This window comes from Rhopalosiphum maidis, chromosome 2, assembly GCF_003676215.2.
Source record: "Rhopalosiphum maidis isolate BTI-1 chromosome 2, ASM367621v3, whole genome shotgun sequence".
In the NCBI taxonomy this organism is placed as follows: domain Eukaryota; kingdom Metazoa; phylum Arthropoda; class Insecta; order Hemiptera; family Aphididae; genus Rhopalosiphum; species Rhopalosiphum maidis.
The window spans coordinates 39,253,203-39,277,423 of NC_040878.1; the positions used below are offsets into that span (position 1 = coordinate 39,253,203).

General features: G+C 28.3%; 5 protein-coding genes across 6 annotated transcripts; 4 read left to right on the forward strand and 1 right to left on the reverse strand.

Annotated features, from left to right (window-relative positions):
• Positions 1-496: 496 nt before the first annotated feature.
• Positions 497-5,745, forward strand: LOC113552466. Its single transcript, XM_026955344.1, has 7 exons — positions 497-632; positions 716-888; positions 957-1,237; positions 1,307-1,339; positions 1,416-1,547; positions 2,608-2,888; positions 4,544-5,745. The coding sequence occupies exons 1-7, from the start codon at positions 497-499 to the stop codon at positions 5,743-5,745; spliced, it is 2,238 nt and encodes a 745-aa protein (XP_026811145.1).
• Positions 5,746-8,959: 3,214 nt separating this feature from the next.
• Positions 8,960-11,450, forward strand: LOC113554308. The gene is made up of 7 exons (XM_026958091.1): positions 8,960-9,233; positions 9,295-9,405; positions 9,488-9,587; positions 10,577-10,720; positions 10,837-10,950; positions 11,055-11,237; positions 11,299-11,450. The coding sequence occupies exons 1-7, from the start codon at positions 9,184-9,186 to the stop codon at positions 11,434-11,436; spliced, it is 840 nt and encodes a 279-aa protein (XP_026813892.1). The 5' UTR covers positions 8,960-9,183; the 3' UTR covers positions 11,437-11,450.
• Positions 11,451-15,187: 3,737 nt separating this feature from the next.
• LOC113553240 (solute carrier family 35 member G1) lies at positions 15,188-16,778 on the forward strand. 2 transcript variants are annotated; one of them, XM_026956462.1, is made up of 2 exons: positions 15,188-16,397; positions 16,718-16,778. In XM_026956462.1, the coding sequence occupies exons 1-2, from the start codon at positions 15,513-15,515 to the stop codon at positions 16,721-16,723; spliced, it is 891 nt and encodes a 296-aa protein (XP_026812263.1). In that variant the 5' UTR covers positions 15,188-15,512; the 3' UTR covers positions 16,724-16,778. The 2 variants fall into 2 exon arrangements, with proteins under 2 accessions (XP_026812263.1, XP_026812262.1); XM_026956461.1 differs by lacking the exon at positions 16,718-16,778 and having other exon boundaries at positions 15,188-16,695.
• Positions 16,779-17,370: 592 nt separating this feature from the next.
• Positions 17,371-23,801, forward strand: LOC113552467. Its single transcript, XM_026955345.1, has 11 exons — positions 17,371-18,437; positions 18,507-18,594; positions 18,877-19,027; positions 19,081-19,261; positions 19,321-19,484; positions 19,908-20,045; positions 21,886-22,006; positions 22,080-22,167; positions 23,016-23,166; positions 23,241-23,421; positions 23,485-23,801. The coding sequence occupies exons 1-11, from the start codon at positions 18,323-18,325 to the stop codon at positions 23,646-23,648; spliced, it is 1,542 nt and encodes a 513-aa protein (XP_026811146.1). The 5' UTR covers positions 17,371-18,322; the 3' UTR covers positions 23,649-23,801.
• Positions 19,787-21,642, reverse strand: LOC113552009 (cytochrome c oxidase subunit 6A2, mitochondrial-like). The gene is made up of 3 exons (XM_026954650.1): positions 21,407-21,642; positions 21,155-21,318; positions 19,787-20,027 (listed from the first exon to the last, which is right to left on the reverse strand). Exons 1-3 carry the CDS (start codon positions 21,510-21,512, stop codon positions 19,941-19,943), a joined length of 357 nt encoding a protein of 118 aa, XP_026810451.1. The 5' UTR covers positions 21,513-21,642; the 3' UTR covers positions 19,787-19,940.
• Positions 23,802-24,221: the final 420 nt, after the last annotated feature.

The following is a 24,221-nucleotide window of genomic DNA, read 5'->3' on the forward strand; positions in this document are numbered from 1 at the left end:
ATAAATTATAAATAATATAAAAATTATTCCAATTTTCTAAATACAATTGCCCTCCGAAGGTTAACCTAACCTTCGGATCCTCCGAAACCATTATTATTATTCTTAGTAGGTAGATAAGTTAAATTCAAAAACTACTGGTTCGAATTTTGATTTTTTTTCTATCTATTAAAATTTCCAGAAAAGCATATACCATTAATAATTTATTGTATACAAGTATATGATTAGTAAATCGTCCCGCATGAAAACAAAAAATAATGTTTTTAATTTTACATAATATTATTTTATTTGTATACATCAATACATGTTAAATAATGAATTATAAAGCCGTAATACTAATTATATACACTATAATAGTATCTTTTATATAACGTGTTTTTTAAATAACTCATGGCTACTAATAATGAAAACAACAAATAGCTTATTAACATAAATATAACAAATTTGCTCTATCCATTTTATTTAATAAATTATCAATTATAAAAATTTTGATTTTAAAATGAAAAGTCGTACTGAATGTTCACCGAGAATTATTAAAAGAACCAACATAAAAGCACAGACAGACGATGCAATTAAGTATGGATTTTACCGACAAATTAATCATTTATCTATTGTGAGGCTAGATAATGAAACAGGTATTATTAAGATAAATAATATTAATAAACGGAGTATCTATGTTGAAAATATAGTAAATATATAATATGATGATTTATTTTAGATAAACTTAATTATTCGTCGTGGTTAACTCGATTAGATAATGAAAATTCAGCTTTAAAGATGCATCTTATCAAAATCTTATTTATATCATTAAGAAGTGATAGATCATTTCAAATGTTTTTAAAACCTCCACCCGATGATCTTAACGATTTAGAATTAAATTCTGATAATACAGTAAAATATTCACATTTTTTCATTTATGTAATCAACTAATTTACAGTGTATTATACATATATGTATAGATGGATATGATTAAATACTTACAAGATAATAATATAGCTGATGAACCGTTAATTAACGAGGATAACCCAGAAGAAATTAAACACAAACGTTCTGCAGCTGTAGCTACAGATATGCGTTCTTATACAACAATTAAAACTTCACCTTACTTCGTACAATCGTTTTATGTAAGGTCAGACTTCCCAATTTATACATGGTATAATCCAACGTCTATTAAATTGCCAAGTAGTTTTGATCATAACCAATGGGAGCTATATCTAAATCGTTTTCAAATTTTAACCGAGTATGTCTTTTAAAGAAATATTTTATATTATGTAAAATCGTTACTAAATTAAAAATTTTAATTTTTCAGAAGTAAACAATTCAATAGTAAACACAGAAATGAGTAATTATTAAAATTAAACTAAAATAATGTATTAAGTATTTAAATTATATTTTAAGTGATGTTTTTTTCTTTTTAGATGTGATGATATCATTCCAATTGACCAGATATCAAAAGAAGTTGCAACCGCTTTTAGTTGGCATCCTTATAGTATTCTGAGTAATGAAGTTAATAGACCTAAACGAACACCAGGCTATATTGAAATTGATGTGTAAGTAATCCAAATAACTATTAGGTTCCAAACTAGGCGGTTGATTTTACAATTCCAGCTTCTTTTTTTATGTATGTACCATGTATACACGATAAATAATTGAAAATCCCAACTTTTATAGTGGTTTAAATTTTTAAAATTACTATTATTATTTCAATTATAATGACATTTCGTCTGGAAAAACAAATAACAACTTACTAAAGAAAATCGGAAGTTTTTTACTTATGTAACTGGAAAACGAATAACCATAAATACTTAAAATTTTCATTGAATGGCCATTTTCTATACATAATATATATTTTTTAAATATTTGAAAATCTCCATTTTTAGTTTTTCTTATAAATATCAATAAAAATTATTTAAAAATTTAATACAAGGTTTGTCACAAGTTATTTATTTACCAATTAAAAAATACCGAAAATTTAACACAATACATTTTTATAAACGTTTAAATTTAGAATTTGTACAACAGTTTTAAATTGTTTTGCAGTTGAAAATATATTAAATATTTAGTTATCATGGTTAAGATTTAAGAATTTAATACAATATTTCTTATAAGAAGTTACTGAGATCAAAAACTCTAAAAAATATTATAATATAATTATTTTTTATAAATATATTAAATTAAAATTTGGAGAAAATTACATGTTTAAACTATGAAAAACGATAATCATCATTACTTTGATATAATTCTCAAACATAATTCGTTGGAACATAGACTTTTAACGTTTATATAATTATATTTTAAACACATAATAAGAATAATAATATTTTAAAATACAATTATGTTTTCAATAAAATTAATTCTTTCTACTGCATTATTGCAAATAGTACAAAAAATTACTTCTATAGCAAAATCAAAAAAATATATAATAAATTATATCTAATGATATTATAGGCTGATAGACAATCTCTGCTTATAATCGTTTTTTGTATAGGATGATATTATTGTTGAATTCAAATTTAGATCATCATTCACAGTAACTCACTTGACATCTACTGTACAGCAAAGCAATACCCGCTTACCTTTTTAAATTTACATTAATTTTTTATTTTTCAGAAATATAGCAAACCAACAGTGCAACCAACAGCAAATAGATGATGCTGCGTTTGCAGTAGTGTATTGTAAAGTATTCCCTGGTAACAAGATTTTAGACCCAAAACTGTATTCTATTACTTTAATTCCGGATGCAAAATTTATTTATAAAATGACTGGTGTAACATTAGTTGATTATTCCAATCTTAAGTCAAAAAAAGAAGATCCACAACCAAATGCTTGTAAATTAAAACAAAGAAAACGGATTCCAAAAAATAGCTGTGAAGTTAATGACGGTACACTATGTCAAGGGCCAAAAAATTAAAATAAATTTTTTTATGCAGGGCCATAATTTGAATACACCTTATTTTATTAAAAAAAAAGATTAGTCATATCAAATTTAGTATGTTTAAGTTCATCACCGTATAGTATATTAATTATTGAGACATCTACAAACAAAGTTAGAATAATAGTTACACGTCATAATAGTAATAAAAAATGCATAGTGAAATATAACATATTAGAACCGTTGAAATAAATAAACAAAAGGTTATATGATTTTCGAGTTTGAATAACATCAACAAGTTGATTGATAGAAGATTTGATTTTCGTTAGAGAAATTCTGAATACCCCCTTTAAGTGTCCGTTGGTTAACTGTCTGCATATTTGCTTTTTTCAATACTTCGTTAGTGAAAAAGTTTGCTCACAAATAAACGTGCTTCCAAATACTTTATTTTGCTAAATTTTATTTCACAGAGACTCAAATAAAACAGAACTAAATTATGGTCATCACGAAAAGCGGTTTTAAGATAATCGTCACTTTGCAACTCAATAATTTACATTTGTAAACAACTTTCAACGTCATCAATATTAACTACAAATGGGTTTTGAAAAAATTTTATTTTGAAGTCAATATGTAGAACAATTTTAATTTCACTGAAAATGATTTAATATCAGAATACATATCTATAGTAGTAGTTTTTCTTTTCTTTATAATTTTACGTTTAATTAATTTAAAAATATGGTTATGTCAGTTAAAAAAGCAAGGTTGAGTAACCATTTGTTATCAGATAATTGGGGAATATTTTTTTTTTCATTCATAAATACATTTATTTCCACCCAAAGAGCAAAAAAACTTTTTAAAGCTAAGTCCCTTTTTATCTAACTAACTTCAGTAAAATAATTAATAAATAACATCATTAAATTAAACTTCAATTTCTTCCAAAAATTCTAGGAATATCGACGAACCAACCCATTTTTTCGTGTTCAATTTATGGTTGATACAACTGTATCTATTTATAACATTTTTCCAAATTCCAAGCCAAAACTTTGCAACATAGGTATTGCCTCTTGATATAAGATAGAATAAAAACCCATGGCATATCAATTATTTTAGTCTTGATTCTCCTAACAAAACCTTTATTTATACCGCTCATATTTTTTTCAGGTCAATAGTAATGTTTATTACATTTTTCTATTGTATTGCATTTACATGTACCTACACATATCTACTAACTCAGTATACATATATAACTCCTTGTCTTATACCACCACGTATAAATATTAAAAGTTTAGCTGTATCAAAATTATCTGTAGTCTCGTCAATAGCTAATAATAAGCAGTCTATAATGACGGTATAATAAATATTATCTTTTAATTGTGAAAATAAATTATTTCCCAATTCTTCAGTTTTTCTCACAAACGTTCGGAGTCGAAAGCTGATTTATTCGAATAGTTTTATTTTTTCTGGACATACTATAACATGTTATAGTGCACTACAACTAATATGCGTTTTATAAAATAAAAATCAGTGTCAGTAAAAAGGCAATTGCTTTTAGCCAACATTTCAGCAACTAACTAAACTTGCTCATACAGACGACTCGTTACGTATATTTTGAGATTTGTAAATATTTTGCTGGCTGCTTAGTGATGTTCAAGAATTTTTAATTTTATTTTCCAGCATTACCGGAACAACGGTCATCACCAACGCGAACCGTCACTTCGGGGTTAACGTGTTCAGACATGAGTGCCACTCAACACCATCAATCTGCTGGGTGCAACGATAATAGATTCAACGCATCCGCCGCCAACTGTAATCCAGTCGTCATTACAGAAGACCGGCCCAGGACCCTGACGTCGGAGAGGGCGATCAACAACTGTCCAGCAGTAATGCGCGCACGGTCACCGCCATCAACACCGTTACCGCCGCTATCAATACCGTCACCACCATCACCACCATCGCTGCCGTCGCCGCCATCACCGCCATCGCCTTCACACTCGTTACTGCCGTCACCGCCACCATCAACGCCCTCACACTCGTCACTGCCGTCACCGCCGTCACCGTCGCAGTCAACGCCATCACCGCCGTCACCGCCATCGCCAATCAACGAGTATCGCGCATCTGCCGCCGACTGGAATCCAGACGTCCCTACCTATTCCGCGTTTTCAGACAGGCGTATTACAGAAGACCAATCGCGATTTATGACGTCCGAGAGGATAGTCAACGACCGTCCGGCTGTAATGTGTGCGCCCCCGTCGCCGCCATCTGCGCCGTCACCACCACCGCCGGCCAACGATTTTCGCGCAGACAACGCTGACCTATCGGACAGCAGCTCAGGCACGCCAAGCTATTACTCCGGACAATCGGGCCAGTTCCGTCGATGTGGCCGGAGTATTATGCAGACCGGTGACCACAATAGGTCGGAGTCTCTGTCCACGTTGACATCGGACGACAGTTCGGTTAATCACAATACGGTGGGACTCGTAGGGAGTCGCTCTCCCCACCGACATGTGAATTACGATCGCCGGATTAACAATATGATGAGGGAAATGATGAATGACAGCGATTATCAGTTCGAGCCCGAAAATACGAACAATAGCCACGACTACAGCTTCCAGGACGACTTCTACCGTAGCCCCAACACGGACGCTGTCGTCTGGCCGCCCCCTTACGATAGCGTCAGTGACGTGAGTATGCCAGGCCCGGCGATTATCGGTCCCTGGTCGTTGTCGAATCACACGTCGAGAAGTGACCGAGTTATGGAAAATGACGTCTCGAGAATTTCGGATCGGTACGATACGTCCTGTTCGGAGGATGATGTTGCGTCGGGGCAGGACGACTACGACGATCGCCCGGACGTGCCGCACAACAGCTTCGAATGATTCAAAACTATAATTACGACCACAACGGCACTCGTTCAAAAAAAGGGATTCAACACAAAATATATTCGAAAAATATAAACAAAATTTAAAAACTTTAAAATTTTATTGATCTCATTTACTAACGTTATGGCATATTTTATAGCATTATATCGGTACGTCATGCGCATAGGCGTATTTAGGGGGAGCTCGGGGAGGGCCTAGCACTCTAGTTCGAAAAATAGCCCCCTCAAAAATGTTGGGCCATCTAAATTTTAAAAATATTCATATCAATAATTTTTACGATATTTTTAAAATTAACAGTTATTGTCGTTGTTTAAAAAAATTATATCGATAAAAATAATTGTTTATGTTTTATGCTACTTTTTCCATCATTACATTTCTTATAATATTATACAATAGTGGGTTATTTTCGTCTATCAATATTATGTCGTTAAGGTTAAATTGTGCTTATTTTAAATATTTATTTAAATTTAAGAGGATGTCACACCCGCTTGTGTTATTTACGACATAGACAAAAACAAAACGTTCTAAAGTAAATATAATACCTATTATAAAATTACAATATTGAAAAGTTTAAGGTTATTAAAAAATTTTGAAATTTTTGCTATTCCTAAACGATATAATAAACATATTAGGAATAATAGAAAAAACTTATTGTCTTGCTTTCCAAAATATTGTTATCCAACTTACTAGCACTTTAGAGTTTAGGGGATATTGTAAGAACGACCCTTTAATGTAACATAGAGATCCCAATGAGTCATGAGAGGTTGTGTTTTTATGCTCAAGACCACCCAGAGATGTCACTGGCACGCTTAATGCCCAGTTTTGCGAAGTTACTGCATGCGATGTTGCATGCCAATGTTCTATGTTACGTCACATTGTAACTTCCATATGCAGTCAGGTTGGAACTACCCATTTTCATCGCACTGACTTCGCATAGAGTGAACATACAAAATAAATATCCAGAAAAAAATGAAAAAAAGTTCTTTCAGGGGGGATAGGGGGATACTGGCTACGCTGGGCAGATTCAACCCTAGTACCCCTAACTTAATGATCCTACGCCTAACCTACTGGGACATGCTACTGATATACATTCATGATGGTATTGTAGAGTATTTAGAGTAATCAGTATCGGACTACCTCAAAAAGATCTACCGTGCATTTTAGTTTGAAGAACCCTCATTTTAAACACTTAAAGTCATATTACATTTTGTAAAATGGTTGAAAGGTAACTTTTTAAATTGACCTTTATTGACAGCTATAGCTTTATTCTCAATCAATCTGTGAACTTTGTTGTTCTCTGCAGTCTAGTAAAGTATTTTCAAATACTTTTTAAGTACCTAGGTACTGTAATACGCATTCTAAATACATTTGAAAAAAGTATTTAGACACAGTAGGTATATAGGTAGGTTCTAAATATATTCTGTTTTCAAATACTTTTTTCTAATGTATTTTTTATATTTGTATATTTTTAAAGTTAGACAGACTATCTGTAAAGTTTTTGAAACCATACATTTTATAATAATAATAAATAGAAGAAATAGGTAGGTAGATAGGTAAATATATAATTAAATTTTGTTCGAAAACATTGATTACAACCTGATTTACTTTAATTACCTACTTATATACTTATAATTAATTTTTCCTTTCGGTTGTGATGTGATGTTTATGCGACATCTCTGAGAGATATAATCATTAATATTAAACTATGTAACTTCTATATAAAGTCACACAAATATTATCTCAGAGATTTTTTATCGCGAGTTCTTTGGGACTTCAAAAATTATTTATAATCATCTGTAATCTATTTAACGGTATATAGAAGTTCAATGTGCACTGACATTTTATATCACTTGGTGACTTTGCATGGATGTGAACCTCGCAAATACCTATTTATAATTACCTAAGAATCTAGATACACTATATTACTATAATATTGCTATTATTTAAAGTATGAGTATAAGCGTATCCATATGTCCATAACTGAGGAGGCAAATTGTAAAATTTTAGTTTTTACATACGACATAAGTTAGGTACTGATTAGGTACTTTGTACTGGTAAAACCCTCCACTAAGTCGCAAAGGAGGCAGCTGTCCACTCTTCCTTCACCGTATAGACACGCCTATGAGTATGAGTACTATTTAGTTTGGAGAATTAAAAATAAAATATAATACAATATTCACGAGTTATTTGTATTTTATAATGTATATTTGCAGATGTACATCTGTTAAGGAGTGCGGGGGGCAAAGCCCCCCACAAGTCGGTATATTTCTACCCCTAGAAGTGCTACAGCCCCCCCTCCCCTAAAAAAAAATTGACCACCCTACGGTCGTACGTAAATGACATTTGATATTTAAATAATGTAAACATTTTTAATTATTGTCAACATTTGTAAATGTTCCAGCAGAATTAACACAATTATATAACAGTAATAAGTAATGACGTATAAATCTAATACGAAAAATATATATATCATGATTCATGATCATAAAATAAAAACCATCAGATTTTATCAAAATGTCTTATGATGACACATATGATGCTTAATTAATAAATCACAAATATTTATTAAGATTTTTTTAATAACAATTCTATACATCATATGAGAATAGCTCCAGAGACTTGGTTAGGGGACTATTGGGGAGAGGATGATAAGTTATAAATCATAATATTCATAATAATAATATCATACCATGGTATATTTTATATTATTATAGACTATAGTTTATTTATACTTCATAACATAGATAATATTAATCCTTAACCACACTATACGTGTCTATAACACAGAATAGATGAAATCAGAATAGTCATTAGTGATGATGATCAAAAATTGGTCTTGGTCTTGCGATTTCGACCAAGATCAAAACAAGACAAACAGTGAAAGAATTTTTTTTGTTAATATTGTTTTACATATTTAGGTATACAATATATATCGGCATTTTATTTTAAATATATTATTTGTTGACATATTATTTAAATAAGCTGTTAAGTCATAATATCAGTAACATTATTATGAATATTATTAACATTATAGGTAGTTATTGGAATTCAGTTCCGTTAAATATTTTCGAGTTTCGCTGGTTTATTCATAATTCAAATAACTTTTGAACAAAAATGTTTGCTCTTTTATAAATGAAACACTGTAAATATTATTATCACAACTATATTTTTATCTTCTTTTCATTTTGATAATAATACAACAATGGGTTTTAGTATCGGAATTCTATATTAAGTTGTTTACAATTTTCCGTTGATTTGTACTTGATTTGCATGATCTTATACCTTGAGAAAATTCTATTTCAATCCCATTTAGTCGAATAAATACAAGATTATACAAATTCGATTGTTGTAGCAATGCGCAGAGTACAAACAAACACCATAAAACATCGTGCTATTTGTTGTTTAAACTATTGAAGTAATCGTTTTGATTAAAACATGGGTCGCAGAAGTGGAAAAGCATCAAAATTGAAACGCCATTTGTCTCTGTAATATACCATACAATACTTTAACAAAACATTAGTCTTATGAATAATTTTTAAATTTCAGTGATGATTTAACTGGTAGACCATATAGGTTACCCATTGACCGGAATCAAATTCGTCAAGTTGACCAAATTGATAATCCTCAAAATGGACATGAATATCTCTACATGGCTAGGTATATTATGTTACCTATTTGATTATTTTATAATTATTATTTTTCCTAGACATTTTTGCCATGTATATTCATTGTTTTATAGAAAAATGGAAGATAAATTGCCTCCAGTTATGACTGCTACTAATGTTGAACTTCAGCAATTCATAAACAAATTTGAAAGCAACGCTCCTACATATATAATAGTTAGTATTGAAATATATTTTGTTCATTAACTACTTTGGTAAAATTAAATTATTTGAACAAATAAGTTAACATTTTTTAAATATATACATTATTTAAATCAATGACATACGTGTATTGATTTAATAAATTACAAAGTATTATTCATTACAACATTCCTATAATATTTTTATATTTAATCATTTATATCACTATATCAATGAGTAATATATACAATTATATTTATTAATCATGCTGAAAAAAAACGACCACCTAGTTTTATGTAAATTATTACAGCAATTAATACCTTCCATTTAAACTACTGATTCAATAAAATATATGAGATTTACTATTGATGCAGAAGAATCTTGGACCATAGTTCTCAAAAAATTATATTCTCTTACCAGGCGCCAATGTAGTAAAAAATTCAGTGGTTGGGGGGGGGGGGGGTTGAAAAAAGGTACATAAATATCATATTATTCATTTATAGGTCAGGTCATTTATTTTTTGTTCCTAATATTTCGGAGGCTGTTTAAACACCCAAAACCCTACCTGCGTTCGCACCTGTCCCTTGACATTGTGTACAATAATATGATTATTTAAATAATTTTATTGGATTTGACTTAATTATCTAAACATTAACTATACACATTGATGGCCCAGATAAAGTTGACACTGTTTTTTTGTTCAACGATCAAAATATTTTATTACAATGAATTTAAAAAAAAATGCCTGGAAGCTTAACTGTATTTTTAAAATATTTTTTTTTTATTTAATCATTTTTTTAAATAGTAGCAATTGATTTATGTATAGAAAAAATACATTCTATACAAAAGACTTATTTTTTTACTAAATTTTAATAGTTTTGATGTGTCGTAATCATAAACTATAAACATCAAACTGATAATTTAATCATAATTATTATAAGAATTAAATTTGTTATTGACTAATAATTTATTATTTTAAAAAATCATTATTGATATAAAAATAAGTATGATAATATGTTTTTTAGCCTCAACTTGAATTGCCTTGTATAAAAAATAAGAAATTACTGCCAACTAAAGCCGAAATAATGTCATACATTGAACAGTATGATGATGCCAGAACTAAAATTCACCATGCCAGAAAATGTATTACTCATCCTGAAAATATATTAGTATGTTATGCATCTATATTTATTGTATTTAGTATTTATTAAAATACAAATTCATAATTATACTTTCTAATTATATATTATTAATAAATACTAATTTTAAATTTAATCATTTTCAGCCAGTGTCTAATTCACCAACTGCTTGGTTTACATTTTTATTTGGAAGACAAATTAATGCTTCTACTCCGTTGAACCCTGTCCATAATATTGACAAAACTATTTATTTTTTTCAAGTAATTCAAAAAAAAATTATAATCCATGACAATTAAAATAATATAAACACTTGTTATAAACATCATTTGTTTAATGAATGATGTATACATTTTAATATTTTTAGAGCCATTGTGCCGCTGTTGTTTCTAACTTTGTTCAATGGATCACGAAAAAAATAATAAACACCAGTGATGTAACTTCTTGGACATTTTCAGTGTATGCTAGTATGGATAGTGATCCCTGTGAAACTCTGTTATCAGACATGCGTATACTTACACAGTTGTTTATTAATGCGCGGGCAGAAATTGTAAGTAGAATTTTATCTATACTACATTCATATTTAATAATTTAATTTTTATATTTTAAAGGAAGATCATTTGGATGTTTCTGCTTTACGTTACAGCTGTTTAATTAATTTGGTTTCGGAAAAATTTAAACAATACGATCTCGGTGATATTGTTAACTATAAAGATCATTATTCTGGTAGTAGCAAGGTAAAAAAATAAATATAAATATTAAATATTGTTCATTGTTTGTTTCTTTGCATTATATACTTTTCAGTATTAGTTCTAATATCATGGGACTTTTACTTTAATTTTGAATGCATGTTTATTTATAATAATGTTTATTACTTAAACTTATCATGATACATACATTTTTATTTATGTAATTTAGTTAAATAATATTTAAATATAATAAAAAAAAATTAAATTTTAAATATTTTCAATAACAAGATAAACTTATGAGCCATAAAAAATTGTTATTTTTGTTATGTAATAAAATAAAATATAAAGCTGTATAATAAATACTATAGTATACTATTTTATACAATAATGTTTATTGTAACTGTCCAGGAATGTACTACAAATAGTTAATTTTTGATATAATTAATAATTTATATTCCTCTACATACTGTGTACTATTCTTACATGTCTCCATAAATAATTTTTTTTTTTTTAATCAATATTATAGTAATATAATTTTGAAACAATATTACTATATTAGAGTAACACAAATATTATAGTTTATAATCATTTTTTTTTTTATAATATTATAAATACATATGACAACAAATAAGATCAATTGTAAAGTTAAACACTTAATCAACATATTGCTTACTTACTTGGCTGAATAGAAAAGTAAAGTTTAGTTAAGTTGTAATGTACCATAGTACATTTTGTAATTAAATTAAAAATTTAAAAACAATATGTTGACTAAGTGTTTAACTTTACAATTGATCTTATTTGTCATCATAGGCATTTGTAATATTACAAGATTGTATTTTATTTAATTTCCATATTATTTCACATTTTTAAAGGTTAAGTCATTACCTACTAACTAATGTAATTATGTTACTACAGAAATTTTTTAACTTAGCTTCTTTTACTCAGAGTTATAATTAAATTTTTTTAATGTGATTATACTTAACTGAAAGAAAAAAAATCGAGATAATAATACAGGTAATGTTACCTTAATTATAACAAGTTACATAGTAGATAAATATGTAATCTACTAATACTATTTTTATCTAATAAATATTATGCGGGCATAGAGCTGCGAACAGTGGCATTGCGGTGGTCAACGTTCCAATATTTTAGTTATATTTTAGTGATTAAAAATAGAAAAAGAACTTATTTAGTATTTTTAGTATACCAAAAAAATTATCCATACTCGTACAGTTGTAACTATTGAAATGAAAATAATCCAAACAGTCCTAGTTTCTTTGAAAGCATGAAAGTAACTAGTAAGTATATACAATTAAATATTTATTTGTGGAATTACAGCCTCCATAATATTTTATACTAGTCAATGATTTGTATTAAGTATTATCATTTATTTTAGTTAATTTAATAAATACATTTTAACATCTGATATAATATAATATTTTATGTAGGTTTAATTATGTGTAAAAATATAGTTATATAAATAAGAATTACCATATTGTTGAATTGCCAAGGAATAGGGACAACAAGATTATGTGCAAATTAAAAAAAAAATCCAAATAAGTTATAGAATTATTAGGCATCTCCATTCTATATGTTTTCCTTTTAATTATTTAGTCAAATCATAGAATTACAGTGACAGTGTCGTAACTACCGCAGCTGCAATAGTATTGACAAAATGTATAATATCTATTATTTTAATGAAAATTTAAATTGAAGAACAGAATAAATTTAATCTATTCTGTGGCTATAGTATAGTGTTTTCAATAGTTTAAATATTAGTCATGATTTTTTCAATATTTCGACAATCGACCTAAATTGCCTTCTAATAATCGCACGAGGATATTATATTAAGAAGATAGGATGTCAGCGTAGTATTTATCTCTCTCTAACCAACACACAACATGGGAAATCGTACGGTCACAATAATGACTAACCACGTTAATTTCTCAAACTAAAGTGAAATAACCTCTTTTACAATTTGAAGTCGAGAACATTATCCAGGGCATCTATTAAGCGTTTTATTATATTTTAATTTTAAAGCGAGTTATAAGTATTTTAAGATTGAAAATTATTTATAAATCTTAAAAAACTCATAACTTGCTTTAAAATTAAAATATAATAAAACGGTTATGAGGTACTCAAGATAATGTTCTTAACTTTAAATTTTGTAAGAGGTATCGTACAGCAACCTTTTGAAAAAATTGGAAATTGCATCGAAATCCCAACCTTAGTTATACTCATTATTGTTAACGTAAAATTTCCTGATGCGCGTGGGTCAGAGAGAAAATACAAATAGTGCGCTGGCCGCTGGGTTCCATGTCTTTACGCCGACGGCATCTACGTCGACTAGTATCTACTCCGACGGAAAAAATGCCGACGAGTATCTACGCCGATAGTAAATACGCAGATGGTATATTTTTTTATAAAATGAATATATTTCTATGGGACTAATATAAGAATAAAAATGAATTAATATGAAACTGAAAATTATGGAAAAATAATTATGTTATTAAATAATTAAAAATAAAATACTTAACTCGTCGTTGCCTAGTTTTTTTTAATAATAAATATTTTTTGGCTCTGAAAAGAACCTTTTTATGCCCTAAAAAGGGCATATTTTTAAAACGACGAGTGCCCCCTAAACTTGGCTATTTAGCAAGATTGGAATTGAAAATTATGAGCAATTCCCTGCAAATAATCGGAGGTGTTGCGATTCCCATAGTCTTCAACGATTTCTTTAATCCGCAATGCTGTATCTCGATAACACCGTCGTCCCTGTGCTGCTGGTAATCCAGACAATTTAGACAATCGCTGACATTCGATCCAAATACGAGGATAAGGATGATCCGGATTTTGCATTGAACGTGCGAAAGTTGGCCGCTCTTGCATTTGTTCCGGAGCCCGAAGTAGTTGATTTTTTTGAAAGGCTCCTCCGGACAAAATTTTATACGGATAACGAAGACCTGATTTCAGATTTAGTAGATTATTTTGAGTCCACGTGAATTGGAAAGCCCCGACGAACCGGCCTTGGAAGAATACTTCCTAAATTTAAGCTGAGCCTCTGGAATTGTTACGAGGCATTGTTGAATGACCTGCCCAAAACTAACAACGCTGTTGAGGCTGGCATCGAGGATTCACCTCTCTTTTAGGAGCAAATCATCCATCCATTTGGAAATTCATTGAGGGTCTGCAAAATCAGCAAAGCCTAAATGAATTCCAAATCAATCAATACATTACTGGATTACCACCAGCACAGGGACGACGGTGTTATCGAGACACAGCATTGCGGATTAAAGAAATCGTTGAAGTCTATGGGAATCGCGACACGTCCGATTATTTGCAGGGAGTTGCTCATAATTTCCAATTCCAATCTTGCTAAATAGCCAAGTTTAGGGGCACTCGTCGTTTTAAAAAAAGGGCATAAAAAGGCTCTTTTTAGAGCCAAAAAAATATTTATTGTTGAAAAAAGCTAGTTAGGTATTTAACTAGCTAGCTAGTTATTACAACGAGTTAGGTATTCTATGTTTAATTATTTAAGAACAAAATTATTTTTCCATAATTTTCAGTTTCAATTTTTATTCTTATATTAGTCCTATAGAAATATATTCGTTTTATAAAAAAAACATACCATTGGCATAGATAATCGTCGGCGTAGATACTAGTCGGCGTAGATGCCGTCGGTGTAAAGACATGATACCGGCGCTGATATCCTCTTAAGCGACTTTAGCGGGCTTGTGGATTCATTAATTGGCATTGCATTATCAGACCATGATAATCAATATACCATTTTTATCATGAAATAATATTTATCTGTGGTGCTATTGCTATTTTAAATTTTCATAGAATGAATAAAAATGTATTCTGTCATTCTGTGCTATTTTACTAATTCTACTATTCTAGATTTAAGATCTTTCGATTAACATTTCGGACTTCTGGCACTGCGGCATATTTTAAATTTTTATAGGATATTAGTATACTACCTAGTACCAACTCTAAATTAATAACTCGAATTTTAGTTCTTCTTGTTCATGCTTTCAGAATTTAACGAATTGGGTCAAGAGTAAAGTATTATTCTAGCACACTGATTTTGAACGTGTGAATAGTTCCATAAAGTAAGTAATACTTAAACCATGTAAATGGCTGAACGACTAGAACTTCAAAATCTAGTAATCGAGACGGATACACCATCGACAAGTTCGCCAGTAACGCCAAATGTCACGACGTCTCCGAAAAATCAAATAAAAATTCTCGGATTATTGTTGGCTGCCATATCATCCTTATTTTTCTCTCTGTCTTCATTAATAGTCAAATGGCTCAAAGACATGGATCCATTAGAATTAGCCGCCATTCGTTTTGTTGGAATACTACTTCCCTCACTACCCATACTAATCTACAGTAAACAGAATCCATTTCCCAAAGGCCAACGACTCATGTTACTACTTCGTGCATTTTCTGGGGCCACTGCTTTGTCTCTCACTTTCTACGCCATCAGACACATGCCCTTAGCTGATGCTTCAGTAATTGTATTCAGCGTGCCTGTTATAGTCGCAATATTTGCTAGAATATTTCTCAAGGAACCATGTGGACTATTTCACTACTTAACATTATTCTTAACAATGATTGGAGTCTTGTTGATCACAAGACCTCCTTTCTTATTTGGGCATTCAACCAAACAATACAATTTTTTAGGTCCATTAGCTGCTTTGCTTTCGACATTTTTTGCAGCTATTGTTTATATACTACTAAGAGCTTTGAAGAACTTACATTTCAGTGTTATCATGGTAACGTTTGCTGCTTATTCTATCATTCAAACATCTACCATGGCTTGGGCTACAGGAAACATGTGTTGGCCAAAATGCGGTACTGAGAAAATTTTAGTAATCGCTTTGGGTGTATTCAGTTTCTCTGGACAAATATTATTAACCATTGCAGTCCAACTCGAGGAAGCAGGATTGGTGGCTATTGCGAGGACTGTTGATGTGGTGTTTGCTTTTGTGTGGCAGATAATATTTTTCAACGAGGTACCTAATATTTTCAGTATTATAGGTGCTGTGTTGGTGACTTCATCAGTTATACTAATTGGCCTTAGAAAGTGGATGATGTCCATGCCATCTACATCTAGCATCAGAAAAAAATTTGGATTTCTATTTTTATGACAGCCACATTTCTTTTATTAATTATTAAACTATTGATCAGCCTAGCATCAGTTATACGATAAATTAAAATAATTGAATCACTTAATGTTTATTAAATATATATTATAAAGTATTAAAATTTGATGAAAATCAAATGAACATAATTTAATCAGCTCAATCTTAGTATACACTTATTACTTTTTTAGTTGTGAATTTCAACATATACCATTTCAAGACTTGTATTTTAGAAACAACAGTTTGTGATCGTTAATTATTTTATAAGATTTCATATTAATGTTAGATTAAAATTGAACAAATTAAAAATTGTATTTTTTTGCAATTAATTAAAATTACATTTTTTATACTGTTTCATTAATAATATAAGAACATTTTTATAAAAATATGTCAAATTAATTCTTTTTATAATTGAACTATATTTCTAGAAATAGAAAACTTTAAAATGTCTAGTCAACATGTAATCAAAATGTAAGTTATTTTTATATATTAGATACTTGTAAACCATAAGTTAAAGGTTAGGTTAAACAATTTTTTTTATTGTCATTATAATTCTACAGTTCAAATACTTACTTAATTATAAATTAAATTTGATAGTTGTTTACAATATTATTGAAACTATTTGTACTTACACTTCTCGGTAATTTATATAAATTAAAAACTAGTCATTAACACAAAACACTTACGAATTAATATAAATTGAAACAAAAATAATAAATAATACAAGTTATTTAGTATGATTCCAATGGTAATAGTTTAAGTGAAATTTCATGATTATATAAAAATAATGTTAATTTTAGCTAGAATTATTTATTTAGGTTGTTAGTTATTTGTTGTACAAAAAGTTTGTATTAACACTATTAATTATTACCTGTGAGAAAATACAAGAATATATTAGATTCTGAGCGGAGTCATGAATTTACCTATATTGATTTTATAATGATATGTATTTATTTTGTGTGTGTATACTTACACGATAAGTATTTGAAAAAATTGTTTGATTTTAACTTTTAGAACAGTTTCTGGTAGAGAATTGATTCTATATAGTTTGTACTTCCGAGAGATCCAAATTAAAAACGTTCAGTATTTTCCAAATTAACCGGGTAAAACAAACGAAATTCTATTTTATTTATTAGGTGTAACTCAAAAACAAATAACCATATATTACTATGTGCAAGTACTTTAAATTTACACAAAAGTATATATATAAATCTTGTGATTGAATTATAATAATTATATTCCTAAAAAGATATATAGTTTAGACAGTATAGTACAGTACATACAGTTTGAGTAAAATTAAATAAAATGGAGGGAAAATATTACAAAATACTTCTATGTAAAAATTGCAATAGTAAAAAATAGGTACCTACTACAAATTTTTTTGTATTGACAAAAAAAAGAGTTTAGTTTCATATTTGTAATTCACATGTATATGAACAAACTTGTAAAAATGTTTTTAATGGTAAACATTTCAAGAAAAAAATACGAACACAAAAAAAATAAAAAATAAACTTTTTTAAACATTTGTTTTCTACTCGTGTATTTCTTTTGGAATGAGTGATGACTGATACACGTTTGTTTTGAACCGTTAGTCTTATCAATAGACAATGTGACGTCAATACTATTTGTGCCTATTATGATTTAAATGTATTATACTAGGTTTATCATTATTATCGTGCCATTATTTATTACATTTGATGGTAAAATATTAATTAATAACTACATAATATTATAATTGGGTTTTGTGAAACGTAGGTTTTTAACTTGAGTTCATTAGGTAGTTTTCATTTTGTAACATGGTTAAATTAAAGTTTTATTACGACTTCTTGTCTCAACCAAGCAGAACTTTGTACATATTTATGAAGAAAACCGAAATTCCGTTTGAACCAAAACCATTAAGTTTAAGACAAGGTACATAAAAGAATAATAATATTTTGATCTAACATGATAGTAGAATTTACTTTCCTTTTTTTTTTATAGGAGAGCATCTCACTAAAGAAATTGAAAGCTTAAATCCGTTTAAGAAAGTACCTTTTATTGACGATAAGGGTACAGTTTTAATAGAAAGGTTATTATTTTTAAAAAAATACTTCAAATATGGTTTTAATTAAGTTAACTTAAACATATTTTGTCTATTCAATTGTTATTAATTGGTTAATTTACAATTAATAGTTGAATGATATCTATGGTTTATAACTTATCATATATATAGATATTATAGACTATGGAGTATTAAGTATTACTATACATAAAAACATACAAGTAGTACAAAAATTACTACTTCGCCATTATCAATTATTCGGTTTTTTAATAAATATAAATTAATTATACATTTTTATGCTTTCTCTAGTGTAGCAATACTTCGTTATTTATGTCGAACATATAATGTAGCTGACCATTGGTATCCTAAAGACATAAAAAAGCAGGCTCTTGTTGATGAATATTTGGAGTGGCAACATAATAATATTAGAGCTCATTGTACAGAGTATTTTCGGTACAAGGTAATAATTGTGATTGTTGATTTTTTTTATGTTATCATTGTTTCCTTTTAAAGGCGTTATGGCCATTAAAAACTGGCCAGGCAGCCAATATTGAAAAAGTTACAATATTAGAAAAAAGACTGACCGAAAATCTAAATTTATTAGAAAATATTTGGTTGAAAGATAAACCATTTTTGTGTGGAGACGAAATTTCAGTTTCTGATCTTGTTGCTGCTTGTGAAGTTGAACAACCAAGTAAAATAATTAATTTATATTATAATAGTGAGATATTCATGTTTTAAATTTTCTCCTAGGAATTGCTGGTTTTGATCCATTGGTAGATCATCCAAATTTAACTAAATGGATAACTAGAGTCCAATCAAAGTTTTCACCTTTTTATAAGGAAGCACATGAAATTGTCGAACAAACTGCTGATGAATACAAGTCTTATGTTTGTGAATTAAATAAAAAGAATAGTTAATATTTCTGATAAAAAATTTATATTTTATTATAAAATAATTTAGTTGTACGTATTTAACTTTAACGCAGGAGCCAAGCATTTATAGATATCAAATAATTAATTATGTATAGTCTGTCTCAGTTTCAAGCTATAGCTCTTTACTTTGAAAATAAAAATATCTACAGCATTTTGAAAAATAAAGATCTTAATTCATTGCCTAAAAAAATAAAATTTCACTGTAAATAACAATTGATAAATTATTTCTGTCAGATGATATTTAAAAAAAATGTTTGAATTCCTAAAATTAAAAAATATCAAACTTTTAAGTCTACAAAAAGGTCTCATTTATTCATTAAATATACATAATTGGTTTATAGACTGACTTATTTTTTACAGAACCGGTATAATATACTTTATTAAATTGGTATTATGTAACTACAGATAAATAAAACAAATATAGAAAACATTCCATGTTTATTCATCTACTTCATAACCATGAGTGGTAGCATTCAATTTTGGGTTGTGGAACAAAGTCTGATCTCCATTTCCCCATGGGAATCGCTGAAAAAAATTATAATGGTAAAATTAATATTTAGGTGAAAAACATGGAACAAATAAAAAAAATGAAATAATATTGTCCAATTATCTACTGATCAAAAACAATATTAACTGGAAATAACTAATAAATTCTGAAAAACGGCTAAGAATTAAAAAGAATATATAATTATCATTGTTTGTACAATAGAAATATTTACATTAAAATTAAAATATTTTGTTCATAATAATTTAATATAAATTAGTTAAATTAAAAATAATATTTATCAATAAAAATAAAAATTAACCCATAGCTTATGGTGGTCAAGTAGTAGAAACTGTTTTATAAATATATCCTGAGCAAAAAGTCCAAATCATTCATTTTTTCAATTTAAAATTAAAATGACTAACATACATCATATTTAATTTCTTTTATATTCTATTTGATTATTATTTCTTTTTCTCATAGAATTAAAATTGTAGAGTACAAATAAATCAAAATACAATTTTTGAGCTATACTTTTACGCCTTGACTTATACTTTTGTTAATTGAATAATTTGTATTTCGTTCGATTCGAAAAATATGCAAAGAAATTTTGTGCGTCAGTATAACAACTATAACATTAATTTATAGATTTTTTCAAAATCAAACTATATTTGTTTTTTTAACTTATTAAAAGATTAGCAATAAAAACATAAAAGTTAATAAACTTTAGACTTAACTTTGGTATTTTAATTGTAGTATATAGGATACTAAGTACATACGCTATATAAATATAATATATACAAATTAGTAATTATTATTTATTTATTTATAATTTATTCAACTTAATTTCATCCTTTTGGTATAATTTTTGTTTTTAATAATGAAGGTGAAATTAAAAATGTCTAGAAATTTTTAAATGTCCTTCATTGAAATAAGCATTAACCAATAATTGTAGTCTAGTTTAACTGTGACATTGCCACAAAAAATTAAGAAACAATTTTATAAGTCTTGTCGAAAGTCGATCAGTATGGATAATTGCAATCAATGCTTAACAGGGTAAGATAGTCACCATAATTCATACTCAATAATAGGTTCACTAAAATTGAATCATTTACTAAATAATTTGTGTATTCCAATAAATATAATAGTCAAAGGCAGATATATATACCCGAGTTCTGATACGCAAATGTTCATATGGAACAAACTCTGGTCGCGATGAGTGTTTTTCGTGTTCCAAATGTCCATTGATGCAGTAAATACTTGCCAACAAGCATCCTGGTAAACCAATAAAATAGGTCACTTTCTTCCATAATTCCAAACCTTGGAGGACTTCTGTAATTCAATTAAAACACAATAAGTAAATATATACAAGAGTAAGCATTTATTACAACAGTATAAAACGTTAAGAAAATCCACATGCCGGGTTTTTCGTAGGCCTTGAGCTTGTCGGGAGTGAACTGCTCGTCCATGATGGCGCGTAATTGCTTGCCAGCAGAAAACTTCCGGGAAAACACCCTAAACGACATTTTATCGTTCTTATTTAAAAACGAACAATGGAATAAACGTTCAGCGCAGTCACGATCGTGCTCGTAAAAATTTTTCGAATGATTTAGTTTAAAAACACCTATATGCAAGCAGAAGCAGCTAGCAAGAATGAAAATTGTAATCATATGGAATTTTTTATCTTTTTGAAGGTTATGATAAGAATTAAACCATCGATGAACATGAATATTTCACCGATGTTCTATACTGTTATCATTAAAAATTTCCCACCACATTTCATAATTTTAATAATTATAATTTCATTTTAATAAAAGTTGATCGTTGATCTAATTTTTATATTTTCTAGTGACTGGTTTATACTCAGTTTTCAAAAGGGGGTAGTCTAGGATTTAACTTAATAACATGGCTAAGTTAATATGTTATTACAATTTATTGTCACAACCATCCAGAGCATTGTATATATTTTTTAAAAAAGCTGGAATTCCGTTCGAAGAAAAAATTGTAGACTTATTGAAAGGTGAGTGAATGTCATATTTTACAATTGTTAATTATTTATTTATTTTAACATATCTGATAAATCCTTGTTGTAGGAGAACAGTTTACACCCGAATTTGAGGCCATAAATCCGTTCAAAAAAATACCAGTCATCAACGATAAGGGATTTGTTCTTACTGAAAGGTAATAAATACATTAATGTAGACACAACCGATGTAATATATTACATAGTATTATACTATGTAGTATTTGCTCTATGTGTTGTCACTTCAGCAAAAGTGAAGCATGCATATAGCGACTATGCATGAATGCATGATTGTAGCACAGTCGTTCAACCATGAATATGATTTTTTCATTCGTGAGTACCTAACCTTTTGTTCATAATATGATTAATAGAAAATACTTTGTTATTTAGCATAGTTATAGACTTAGGCGTAACTGGGGGGCTTGGGTGGACTTCAGCCCCGCTAGAAATTTTGGTGAACGTATTTGCTTATATACATATTAGTTTTAACTTTATCTTTGCCTACAATATAAAAAATATAATGTTTTATATAAACGAATAATCAAATTAAAAAAAATTTGCTATAAAACATTTTTAGGAATCTAGCCCCCCCCCCTAACTTAAAGGACTAGTTACGCGTATGGTCATGGGTATTTAAGACATTAAAATTACTAACTATCATTAGCTTATTTTGTGACTTACGTATTTATAAAAATAAAAAAATATATATGATTGTATAAATTGCAGCATAACGCTGCAGTTGATTCAATATCAATCATTATAATTAATTTTTCATTCATCTTTTATCCTACCTAGTTATACAATATACTTACAACTATATTATTATCTACTTTTTTTAAAAATATTTTGAAAATTTAGTCAATATCATGATAGTTTGATCACAGTTTTAAATTAAATAACAGATTATTAACTGCATGCTGTATTAATTTAGTATTAAAATGTTGTGTTCAGGGTTTAATTTAACTGAGAATATGGTAATTATTTTAAATGTAATTTTATTTTATAGCATTGCAATTCTACGTTACATTTGTCGTACTTATAACGTAGCTGATCACTGGTACTCTAAAGACTCTGTGAAACAAGCACGTGTAGATGAATATCTGGAGTGGCAACACACAAATACTAGAGGTGATTGTGGTCTCTATTGTTTACATAAAGTAAGGTTCTACATCATGTTATTCATTTAGAATAAATATATTCAATTATTATATTAAACTAATATATATTTTAGGTATTTTGGCCTCTAATTGCTGGAAAACCAGTAAATGAACAGAGAGTGGCACAGCTAGAAAAAAGAATGATAATTACTTTAGACTTAATAGATAATGTTTGGCTAAAAAATAAAACTTTTTTGAGTGGAAACGAAATTTCCATTTCTGATATTGTTGGTATTTGTGAAATTGAACAAACAAGTAAATACATTTGTCCATAGAAAAAATTTGATTGAATACTTTTTTAAAACATTTTTTGTTTAGGAATGGCTGGCTTTGATCCATATGCTAATCGTCCAAACTTATTTAAATGGAAAATGAGAACGGCATCATATTTAAGCCCGTATTATGAAGAGGCCAATGAAATAGTTGAAATATATGTAGATAAATATAATAAAAAATATGGTAAACCGAATTCTAAAATTTAATTTTACTCATTCTATTAATAACTTTGATCGTGTCATAAAAAATGTATAAATTTTTTATATAGTATAATTATTAATTTGCCAAAGTTATTGTATATTTTTTCAATATTGTTCAAATTAATGACTTAAGTTAGGTTACATTAAAAATGTTTGTTTATTGTTATAGTTTTGATAAGTTGTTTTATATATTTTTTAAATTTAATTTGATCACAACATTGTTTAACTATAACTACAACAACACTTTGTTTTGTCTTATTTATGTTAAGAGTATTCACCTTATTATTTTAGTAATTAATTGTAATCTCCATTATACTACAGGAAATGTTTTTATACCAATTATTTTATTTTATTTTTTATTTGATGTGATTGATTTAATATGATTATTTAAGTTTCTTATGGTATTATAAATGCATATAACTAAATGCAATTTTATATCTCCCTAAATTAAAATTTTACATATTAGTTTAACCACATTTATGGACTGATTTTATTCACGATTATGGTGTTACATCAATGAAGCTAATCTATATTTATTTTATTTTTTTATGATGATTGCCATATAAAGGGGTGGAACTA